The sequence below is a fragment of the Ochotona princeps genome, chromosome 27, assembly GCF_030435755.1.
Source record: "Ochotona princeps isolate mOchPri1 chromosome 27, mOchPri1.hap1, whole genome shotgun sequence".
In the NCBI taxonomy this organism is placed as follows: Eukaryota; Metazoa; Chordata; class Mammalia; order Lagomorpha; family Ochotonidae; genus Ochotona; species Ochotona princeps.
Genome location: NC_080858.1, coordinates 26811783 through 26824070, shown reverse-complemented (window position 1 = coordinate 26824070; position 12288 = coordinate 26811783). Strand labels below are relative to the sequence as shown.

General features: G+C 44.9%; 1 protein-coding gene across 1 annotated transcript in view; it reads left to right on the top strand.

The window, feature by feature from the left end:
* Positions 1-12288, top strand: part of NELL2 (neural EGFL like 2) — a 237230-nt gene that overhangs the window by 70775 nt on the left and 154167 nt on the right. The window contains exon 4 of the mRNA XM_058656001.1: positions 11183-11333. Coding sequence (XP_058511984.1) covers positions 11183-11333 — 151 coding nt within the window. The remainder of the gene's footprint in view (positions 1-11182; positions 11334-12288) is intronic.

Sequence of the window (12288 nt, the reverse complement as noted above, 5' to 3'; positions counted from 1 at the left end):
TAGGGTATGGCCATGCACCAGGGAGTGGGTAGTTCAGGAAAGGAGCAGCGTTCTCAACACGATCATCCTCATTTCTGTGTGCCTAGTGTGTATTTGTTGACTTAATGAAAGTGAATGAGAAACTGGAGACCACCTTAGTCTGGGAGCGGGCACTTGGAGAACTCTGTTCCTTAGCATGAGGGACCTGCAAGTGCTGCAGAATCAGCTGGAAACTTCTGGGAGTCAGAGAAGCAGTTCCAGACCTTGGGTTGCCTCAGGTACCAAGTCCAGAGTTGAGCTCAGCCTCTGCATCCACCTTTCGAAATCAGAGGGGTTTGTTGAACTCACAGATCTGAAGGTTGGAAGTGAGGGCCTCAGGCTGCAGCATCACTTACAGAATGGTGGAGGAGAGTGGCGGTGTGCGGTGAAGAAACATGTGACGCATGGCCTCGCTTTCTGACATGCCCCACTTTTGAGTCACCAGCACAGTCCCGCAAGAAGTGCATTGCTCTCTCTTAGCACCTTGTCACCATCAAAGGTCCCAACTGTCCATCAACACCATTAGGTTGACAATGAAATGCAGCCTGAGCTTTGGAGAAGACAAACCCTGTTGATATCTAGCAAACCCTGAGTTACCCAGGGCCCTTATTCACAGTGGTGAGAAGAGGGCCAGCTCTAAGCAAAACTTGACAGTAGGGGGGAGAGGGTGGGTGTGAGGGTGGGTGGGAGGTGGGCTGGTGCCCAGGCACCACGATCAGCTGGCTCTGGAGCTCCAGGGGAGGCAGATGACTCTTGGGAAATGGAACATCCAGCACTGTCCAGCAGAGTCCACTTGTTCCCAAGGTGGAGACGCTGGTACTGTGTCAGAATCCACATTGAGCATGTGGGCCAGAGTGGAGTCCTCAGCTAGGCTGCTGAGGCTTGGGGGCGTGGACTGGCCTCCAGGGCAGCACTGAGAAGTTGTCAGAGGCCTCTCTTGTTGTGGAACCTCTGAACAGAAGTTTTACCTCTAAGACTCACTTCTGGTTTTTTTGGCATTGTGATCCGAAGTGACTCAGAAATCAAGGGAGGAGGCAAGGGCGGGAACCAACACGCTGGATGGAGAAGCTCGTGACAACTGTTTTCTACCCTCGATACTGCACGGTGCTGTTTTATTTCTGTCTTGCAGCGAAAATAATTATAATAGAAAAGTGCAGCTCAATTTTGAAAGGGTGATTAATCATGGTAACTGATCCTTTGGAATCTTGTTATTCTGAAATGATTTGGTTATTATAATTAAAGCCAGATAAAAGCGGAACAAACTCTCCAAATTGATGTCTCAGGTCAAACTAAGGGGCAGATGCAATTGTGCATCTCAGCACTTTGGCTCAGGGTAATTGATGGGGCACCATGTTCTGTCTGTGGCTACTCAGCAAACATCCTGTTAGCATCTGCTTGTGTAGTCTGATGTTTGCACAATTCAGAACCCTCACAGTTTGTGGATGGAAAAGCCACTTAAAAAGCTGTATCCATCATTGTTAGCAGTTAATAGATGCATCCCAGGAAGCCCACCTTGATCGTGCAAGGCTTACTTTCGTCTCTTCATGCTGATGGATTGACCAGAACCACGTCCAACCATCAGTGCATGTGTGAGTAGAAAGGGAACCAGCTGTCGGAGAGAGGAGGTTTGTCTCTCAGCGACTGTGTGAATGCTTTTATCAGATCTTAAACAAAATAAAGAAGTGGCTTCTCATTCAGTTTTCATTCCTCAGAAATTATGTACATTTGTCATTTTGCACTTAGATTTCATAGTTTAATAATTGAACACTTTAATTTGTGCATGTGCATTTAAGATAAAGCTAGATACTATAGACAGGGTTATTTAAAAAATAGTCACCTAATTAATGAATTTATAAGTTTTGATCATAAAGTAATTTGCTCATTTAAGCACTGCCTCACATATCAAAAAGTGATGTCAGGATATGCAAATATGTGTGTTGAGTCTTCATGCATTCATGAGTAAAATGGATAAAAACTTAAACTTTTTAAAAAGTTCAAGAATTACTTGATTCATGATTTAGTGACTTTAACAAAACTATCAATAGTATTGATAAAATAGGACAGTCTAGTCATTGCATTTTCCTGTGCATTTAAGGTATAGGTTTATGATGATAGCTGACAAATTGTGGATACTCAGTTTAAGTTTTTAAGATAAAAGTTCAGAAAATTACTGATAAGTGTGTTTAATGATAGTAACATTGCTGTTTGTAGGTGATGGGGGAAGATCAATAATCTATTAAATTTGTGACTGATGGTCACCTCCTCCTCCTCCCCCGCTTGATGTTTCTGTCCACTTGGTCCTCTCTTGTTCAGCCCTGCCTAGACTCAAGATATGCCATTAGTTTGCTTACCCTCCCTGTCTTGTTGGCATCAAAACACCTGCTAATTATGCTGCTGAGGTTCACACCAGCATATAGGTTCCATCTTACTACATCGCCAGGTGACGTCACCTGGAGTGAGGGCTCCACAGCAGCATGTAGGGTCCATCTCATTACAGCAGCAGATAAGGTAACCTAGAGTAAGGGCTGCAGCTGTGGCTAAAGCAGCATACACAGGGTGGCGGACCAGCTCTGGGTTCTGCCAAGGAAAGTGGACACTGCAAGCCGAATTCTCAGCAAAGCAAACAAAATGTAATCATCTTAATTACTTCCATTAAATTTGTATATGCAAAATTTAATATCTGAATTACAAGCCCCAAATTATATATATAGGCATTTTAATTTTTAATATCCCTTAAATCTATTCACAGTTTGCTGTATTTTCTCTGTGAAGATTCCCAAGCCTGAGTCAGGTTAGCCATTTAGTTACTGGTTATTTGTTTCTTTTTGGTTAATGTGTACACTTCCCATTACTGGTTATAACAACATGTGTATGTAGAAATTCATGATGTATTGCTGACATTACATGAAGATATTTTGTTGTGTACTGAGAGTTTAGGTTTAGATATGAACAAAGCGTCTGAGGTGGTTTGGGGTTGTCATGGGAAGGGGAATTCTAAGCTGATGTGACGGTTTGGCTTTAGACTCTCTTAATCTAACAGTGTAAGGGATGTATTGATGTCTAAAGGGTGAAAATGATCTCTCATCAAATGTGAATTTTTCCCATGAAAAATTGCAAGTATCTGGAATATTTTCAGTACATTTCTAAGCATAAGCACTTGAAAATTATTCTTTAGAAAAATCTTTTGTTTAAAATTGAAACTTACATCTTTGCCATTTAGGGTATGTAGCTGAGGTGATGTGGTGTGAATGTTTTTGCTGACTGGGGAAGAGGACTTGATCTTAAGAGCAAGGGAAAATTATTTACCTTCGTAATAGACTTATACAGCAGTTAAAGTGCAAATTTATCACTCGCTGGAGCCTGTACCCCCATGGCATTGGCCAGCTTCGTGGAAGCTGCAGTAGCAGGCACACTGGCCTGATGTAGAGGTGAGCTTTGGCTGTGGGCCTTGAATGGGACAAGCCTACTGCCTCAGTTTCTTTGCCTAACTTTTTTGCTTGTCTGCAGTTGCTACTGTTGTGGGACATATAATCTCGTTTGTTAGATGCTGTGTAAGACTTAGGTGAGATTTTGTTTGAAGACTGTGTACGGTTAGGCAGCTTTTAATGTCTTGTAGAATTATTCTCATAATTTGTTCTATTATTTTGTAGAATTGTCCCATTATTTTGTATTCTCTGTGTGTACCATGAAGGCATAAGTGTTACTGAAGGTCAAGCAGGAGTATGACTGGTGACTGTGTCCCATCTGTGTCCTGTGCAAGGGTATTTCACAGTCAAGACCTGCTGGACCTGGCAATTTGCTGAAAATGGGGCCATTTTCAACCCACTGTCCTGTGTCTGAGATTGCACAGGTTGCACAATTGATTTTAACTTATATATATATATACACACATACATATACATTTTTTAAAAATAATCTTACTTAGTTGATTAGGGTACAAAGGGTCAAGGGCTTCAGGAAAGTGGTTAATACCATTGCTTCCACACTAATGTCATCACTTTTTCCCCCTCTATCCGGGGTCAGGGGAGAAACAAAGGGAGAAGTCCCACCCAGCCTCCCACCCATCCCAGGTCCCCGATGTGAGGCACGCTCCGAGGGTCCTGCTCAAGCAGTTTTGATAGTTCAACAGTTCTAAATTGCTGCCAATCTTGCTGTTCCAAGCACGATGAAATCTCTTCAGAATCCACTGGCTGACAGAGTCTCTTCATGGTTGGGGTTCTGAGATCAGCAGTTCAGTTGGAGGGATCTCCGAAGAAACTTTGAAGTGATCGCAAACCTGATTCTTGTGTGAGTTTACCAGTACAGGGTCTGGCACCATCTGTCGCCCCAATCAGCTTATACACATGCTGGTCATTGCAATTGCTAGGTCAGTTCTGTTTCCAGCCCTGTCTTCCACATGAACCGATGGGTGTCGTAGTCCAGCCCGATCTTTCCCACTTCATACTCGGCCCTCATGCAAACCAGTGGGAGCTGCAGCCTAGTTGGGGCGACTCCCCATAACCCCCACCAGGCCTGCCCCCTATCCTGGTTCCCATGCTTGCCAGTATGTACCGCAGACTTGTTCAGTCTTTCCCACATCTCATTTAGCTCTCATACATGTCAATAGGCATTGAAACCTAGTTCAACCCAACAACCCTACTATCCAGCCCACACACATACTGGTGGATGCTTTTCTGTCGAGCCACCCCTGTCCCTGTCCTGGTTTTCGTGCTCTCCAGTGGGTATGGTAACCCAAAAGGGAGGTGCCCACTCTCTCCCTACTAGGCCACTCCCATTCCCAGATTATGTACTTTCCAGGTGGATCTGGAGTTTAACTAGACAGACTAAGCCCCCAGTGCCAGCCTCTGCCAACTGATGCTGCTTTGTATTTTTTATTGGTCTAGATATGTGGAGAAAAAGAATTCAGGATTTTTCACACTGTTAGCTTTTCCACACTGCATTTGATTTACGCAGGCAATTGTAGTGACGCTTTTTAATTGCCAAAGCAAACAGTGCTTTCCCAAGTTTTTGTTATCAGAATACAGGAAAAGCCCTTCTACTGATGGGTTGAGACTATTTGCAAGGTTTGTATGCGCTAAGGAAATAGCTAATCCAAACACAAACTACGGGAACAATCCAATTCAAAATAATGTACGTAAAAAACCCTCATACCCAATTATACAAATTTGAATAAGTGAATAAAAATTATATTAAAAAACTAAAAGGCACTGGTGGAATAAATTGAAGAAGACCCAAGTGGGAAGATAGCTTGTGTTCATGTATTATAAGAGTTAATAGTTATAAAATGTCCACATTACCTGCTATGGTGTGGACATGTCCTGTGACCCCTGACATTCCTGTGATTAAAGGCTTGTTCCTTGGGGTGCTGCCTTTGACAGAGAAGGGGACATGAGAGATCCTTTGGGGGCAGTGCCTAGGTCATTGAGAGTGACCCCATAGAGTTCTCAACAGAAGATCCGTTAACTACAAATGAATTTATTTCTGGATTCTCTTTTCTGTTCTGTTGGTCTGTGTGTCTTTGTTAATGCCATAACATTGTTTTGATTACTGTAGTTTTGTAACATATTTTAAAGTCAGGATGGTTTATGTCCGTAGCTTGATTCATTTTGTTCAAAATTTACTACTAGGGATCTTTCTATTTTCCATTGAAGTGTTAGGGTTGTTTTTCTATTTATATGAAAAAATCCTGTTGGCATTTTGATCTGCAGATCACTTCTAAATAGGATATTAGCCAGCTTTTCATCTCTGTAAATAAGTATCTGGAGGAACCACCATATAATCTAACAGTCCCACTTTTAAGATAAATCCACAGGAATTGAAATTGGTGCTTTGAGAGATCTGTACTCTCTTATCCACTGCAATAGCCAAATTACGGAACTCTAATTGTCCATGAAAGGATAAATGAATAAAGAAATTATAGTATGTATACACAACGGAATAGGATTTGTTCTTTTTTTTTATGATCTCTAAGAGATAATATTCTTTATTATTTATTTATTTATTTTTATTATTTAACTTCAGTAATTACATTGTATTATGTGACACAGTTACATAGATACTTGGGTTCTCCCCACCCCTCCCCAAACCCTCCCACCATGGTGGAGTCCTCCACCTTGTTGCATAACCACAGCTCAAGTTCAGTTGAGATTTCCCCATTGCAAGCGTATACGAAACATAGAGTCCAGTATCTTATTGTCCCGTCAAGTTCAACGGCTTCTTAGGTATACCCTCTCTGGTCTGAAGACAGAGCCAGCAGAGTATCATCCCAGTCAATTGAAAGCTCCAACATACCATCAGCAAAAATTTACATCATTATGGAATTAATTGACATAGTAATGAGTAACCAATATGTTAAAAGTAAATGCGAGTTCCCAGCCACCTTCTGTGACCACCTCACCTATACTTCAATTTTAGTTTATACACAACATATAACAATCAGTAATTGCAAAAACATGGAAACAACCAAAATGCCCATCAACAGAGGATTGGATAAGAAAGCTATGGTTCATCTACTCCATGGAATACTACTCAGCTATTAAAAAAAAACAAAATGCAGTTCTTTGTGGCCAAATGGGCCAAACTGGAAACCATAATGCTAAGGGAAATGAGCCAATCCCAAAAGGCTAAATACCACATGTTTGCCTTGATTTAAGATGATATGATGTTATGTATAACATGTTATGTTTTGAATGTTATATGTTGTGTATAGGATTTGTTCTTGAAGGAAAGTGTCATTTGTGACAGTACAGGTGGGTCTGTAGACACAGGGTTGAATGAAATCAGCCAGGCACAGCTACAGTTAGCCCATGATCTTGTTTATGGGTAGAATCTGAAAATGCTGAGCTCATGAAACACAGGGACTAGTGCTGGTTGCCATGGGATGAGGGAGTGATGGTTGGGAGGTACTAGTTTAGGGGTATCAAGCTTAATTTTGTGACATGGCTACGTTCTGGAGCTCTAATTTCAGCTGATGGCTACTTACATTGCATCAATATGCTAAGGACAGATCATACATGTCCTTACCATACATTAAAGCGTGGCAGCAGTGTGAGGCGACATGTATGGCAGTGAGGATATTGCTTTTCTTGTTAGTGCCTGAACTGGATCTTGGAGTAGTAATAGTGCAAACTCAGATTGCGCTGAATGTTATGGAATCCTGACATGAAAGCCATGGTCAGGAGCACTAACTTTCCGAATTTGAAAACTGAAACATAAACAGAAAGGTGACATTTTTCTGCAAAATCACTACTTAAAGCTAGTTACTTAAGGAACCAAAACCAACTGAGGGTCATGGGAATTAACTTATGTCAGTGTATCTTGTGCATGGTATTAATTGGGTAAAAATGGGTGTGCTTTAAGAGTTCTCAAGATTATAGAACAGAAAGAAGTCAGAAGGGACCAAATCATGGCTTCAAGGTGGGAACTGATGATTCCCCAGGAACCGTCCCAGGTGAGAGGAACGAGCAGGAGCACTATCCTGGGGGAGGAGGACTGGGACGAAGGTGTCCCAGTGTTGTCCAGCTGCGGCGTTGTCTGATCTCCATCTGGACCCTTGCCCAATAAGCAGATGTTGTGTAGCCTTCAGAAAGAGCAAGCAAAACACCTCCAGGGCTTTCCAGACATGCTGCTCTGTCTTTAGGACTATGCCACACTCTACCTCCTGCTGGAGTTCTGCAAAGAATACTGCAGGCTCTGGATCCCTCTGTCCAAGTTTTCTCTCAAAGCTTCTGTTCTTGTCCACATGACAGCTTCAGCCTCTTCAAGCAGGGAACTGCATCACTTCAGCTGTTCAGTCAGAATGTGTACGTTCCCCCATCCCCCTGCCCACCCCATTGGTCATAAATAAGATTATTTTATCCAAATTGGTGTGGATGGTCTTCCACTGCGACCTTCCTCTTATAAAGCCTTAGCCCTTCTTTTTCAGGTTATTTAAATAACTACCATTTAATTAGAGAGTAAGGGAGAGCTCTCATCCTCCGGCTCGTTTCTGAAATGTCTGTGCTGTCTGGGCCAGGCCAAACCTGGGAGTGGGGAACTCAGTTCAGGCCTCACCTGGGGACAGGGAGCCCAGCACTTGAGCCATGACCACTGCATCCTGTGGTACACATCTGCAGGAAGCTGGCGGTAGAAGTGCAGTCAGTCACACCAACACTGACAAGAACAGAAGGTCTGTTTTTAAGATTTATTTTTAGTTTTACGGAGAGGCAGATTTACATAGAGGAGGAGATAAAGAATTATCTTCTGTCTGTTGGTTTACTCTCCTAGTGGCTGCAGTGATTAGAGCTGAGCTGATCTGAAGCCAGGAACTTCTTCTGAGCTTCCCTTATGGGTGCAGGGACTCAAGGCTTTGGGCCATCCTCTACTGCTTTCCCAGGTCACAGGCAGGAAGCTGGTTGGGAAGTGGAGCAGTTGGGACATGAACTGGTGCCCATATGGCATTCTGGCACATGCAAGGCAAGGATTTAGCCACTGAGCCATTAGGGTGCCAGGCCCAAGAACAGAGGTTCTAAGAGAAAACTTAACTTCAGTGTCCCCCAGCACTCAGATGTGGAGCAGGCACCTGCTGTACAACAAGCTGTCAGATCCAAGCATGGATTCCAAGTGTCTTCTCCAAAGTACCCTCACACTAACCTGATGTCCATGCAAGGTTATCCCACTTGCTCCTTTCCAAGAACTGTTGGAAGAGCCCTGGTGTGAGCTGATGTTTGGTGACCACTTGAATTCCTAAATGTCTCCAGTGTTCTTTCTGTTTCCAGTTGTTTCCCTTCTGCCATGACACCTCCTCTTCTGTGAGGTAGGCTTGAATGTGGATTGAACAGCTGTTTTTTAGGGGTTGGTTTCCCCTTCTTCCGTGCTTCTTCTTCACATTGTTGGACCCAGAGACTCGTGTGCTCCTGGTGATGCTCGGGCAGAGCCTGCTCTGTGGAGCTCTTTCCCATATCACCTTGAGGGCAACTGTGCAGAAATGGTGTTTCATCTGACATCAAAGCACAAAACAGAGGAAGCCCTTTATCTTCCCATGGGCCTCACCCCAAAGGTTGAGATAACAATACACAAACTTTGGGTTTTCTGTCATAGAGTAGTATGAAAGTACAGCACCTTCTAGAAGCTTCTCATCTCAAGTTCCACCTTGATAGGCAGCTAGCTCATGTTGGTAAACTCGTTTCTCTTTCTGAGTGAGCTCAGGCTCTTGGACCAAGCTGTGGTGTGCCCCATAGGTCTGGCCCTCCAGGATCTGGGGCCATCTCATGAGTGGGAATTCCCATGGGTCTGTTATAGCCTGAGTGGGTGTTCCTGTGCTGTCCCCATAGGTCTGGCCCTCCAGTGTTTGGGGCCATTCTGTGAGTGGGAGTCCCCATGGATCTGCCATCACCTGAGTGGGTGTTCTTGTGGGTCTGCATTCCTGGGTCTGGGACCATGTAGGAGTCCCCATGTGTCCAGTTTTCTCTCATTTGTGTCAGATCACCAGTTGTAGCACAGGGGAATCTCAGTAATAGATAGGGGATGCAATGGAATTGACCAGTGTGCATTCTGTTAATTTCACAGTCCTGTCCAGCAGGTTTTGCTCATGTATCCCAGCTAAGCCCTGTGCTTTCCTGCCCTGCTGTCCTCTGAGCTGTGCTTTGTGGAGCAATACTTCCCTCCTTCCTCTGGTGAAACTTTTTTTTTTAAAAAATAAAGATGTATTTTTATTGTAAAGGCAGATTTACAGAGAGAAGGAGAGACAGAAAGAAAGATCTTCTCTCTGCTGGCTCACTTCCCAAATGACCACAATGGTTGCAACTGAGCCAATCCAAAGCCAGGAGCCAGGAACTTCTTCCAAGTTTCGCACACAGGAGCAGGGCCCCAAGACCTTGGGCCATTCTCCACTGCTTTCCCAGGCCATGAGCAAGGAGCTGGATGGGAAATTAAGCAACCATGACATGAACCAATGCTGGTGCTTGCAAGGAGAGGATTAGCTGATTGAGCCAATGCATAGGGCTTCTGGTGAAAATTCTCAAGTCGCTCACAGGTGCAGAACTGCCCTTCCCTGCAGTCTAGAGCAATTTGTCTCACTCTTTTGATGGTATTCCATCCATTATGTTATTCCTTTCCTCTTTTTAAAGGATGTCTCAAGGGCACCTATAGGCTGCTCTCCTAGCAATAGACACTGAGCAAGACTCTGTTGTCACTCTGTAGACCATCATGGACCTAAACTAAGGGGTTGGGTGGGTCTCTTAGGGCAATAACAGTAACAGTCACTGAGCAAGACTCTGTTGTCATTCTGTAGACCATGATGGGTCGGGAAGAAGGGGCTGGGTGGATCCTCAGTGCAGTATGCAGAAGCTGCTCTTCTCCCTGGGGTTTCTGTGTGAAGCATGTGTAGGTGCTTCCTGTTGTCATGGTGACTGGGAACTGGAACCACAGACATCTAAAAACAGGGGAGTGGCTCTGACCACTCTGAACTAGGAACACCATACTTGTGGAAGGCTGCCCTGCATCTCGTGGTCCTGTCTACTATAGCCGGGTGTACAGTGAGCAGTTCCTTCAGCTCTCTCTGTCCCTGCCAGTTGTTGTGCCCTGAGCTAGTCCTGTGGAAATGCAGAGAAGTTTTCTGGAACTCAGTTCCATGCATTTCAACAATTACAGTGAGATGATCTGATCTTACAGCTTCATCCGTTGCACATAAGGTGGAGAGTGACTCATTTCGATGATCCTTAAAAAAATATTTATAGCGAACCTTCTGGCTAAAGACACCAGTGTGGAGCATGGCACGTGGGTTTAAATCCTGCTTCCTGTCAGGAGTCGGGGATAGCAAATGGCAGCAGTGTGGTCCTTGGAGTCTTGACCTGGGGAACACATTGCCTTTCTCCCGCTGACCCTCACAGGGCTGTGGTTTCTGGGACACTGCAGCATGTGAGGAGAGAGCTTGGGTGCAGCTTCTCAGGTACTTTGCCTTGGAGGTGGCATTTTTGGAAACTGATTCTTCAGACGCAAGCTCAGTAAGACTTGTAACTTACTGTTCTGTGTCAACTGCAGCATGTTGCAGGGACGTACCTCAGGAGCCTGTACTGACCTGTACTCTTCGCTGGCCTGATGATGCGTTTGGGAACATGTTGCATGCAAAAGTCCTCTGTAATTCTGAGTTCCAGTCCATGCTTAGCACATGTTCATTCTGTTGCAGACACCCCCAGAAGCATCAAGGCGCCCACTGCCACAGCGGAGCAGTTTTTCCAGAAGCTGAGGAATAAACATGAGTTCACTGTGCTGGCCACCCTGAAGCAGGCCCCCCTAAATTCAGGAGTCATTCTCTCCATTCACCACTTGGATCACAGGTATGTGTGCCTGGTTCTGAGAATACACTAAAGAGAGGCAGCATGGCCCGAGCGTGGCAGGGAGTAGAGGCTGCTTGCACACAGAGCACCTTGCTGCATTGTGCGGCATCCTGGACGCAAGCCAGCCATCGGCCTCAGAGCTTTCCAGCAGCTGCAGTTCCTATTGCTAAGAGTGCCCAAACTTACCCCCAAACCGAGTCTGCCAGTTCTTGCATTCCTGCCTTTGAGAGTAGTTATTCATAGAGTGTGTATGTGTGCACGTGCACATGTTTGTATGTCTTCCCTCCTCCCTCCTTCCTTCCCTCTCTCCCTTCCTTCTTTCCTTTCTGTTTGGAGATTATCTGTGTTGGGAATTATCAGTTGCAATTTTAGTAGCTGGCCCAGAGCCCTTTCCCCTCACAACAGGTGGCAGGCACAGCTGTGTCCTTGTAGTCCTTGCTGCTCCTGTGGGAGTGTTATTGTGGGTACAGGTGGTCATGGCAGTTGTAGGGGCAGGGGAAGAAATTCGTGCAGGTCACCTGGTCTGGACCTGAATAATTGCTAGAGGACCCCATGTGGCTTGATGTGGTCCCTTCTTGGAAGAAGAGCCCCAGGGCTGGCGATGGATGTTTCTTCACATTCCCTTTGGAAACCTGCTGCTTCAAGTGCTCCCTGCACGTTGGGTGAGTCAGGCAGTCTCTGCGCACGTCACCATCCTCCTCTGTAACAGGAATTCTGATAGCACCTGTGGCCCAAGTCCTGGGCATGACGAACGTGTTAATAAGCATTAAGTGCTTTAATGGTCTGTCTGCAGGCAGGCAGAAAGCTCTTACATGGTTTCCCTTGTCAGAGATGAGGCAGCCTGGGACATAGCAAATCATTCCTAAATAGATATGTGAGAGCAGAAGCCAGAAGACAAGGAGACCACAGCACTGGGCTCTGAATCATGGACAGAGGGGCTTGGGGTTACTGTCTG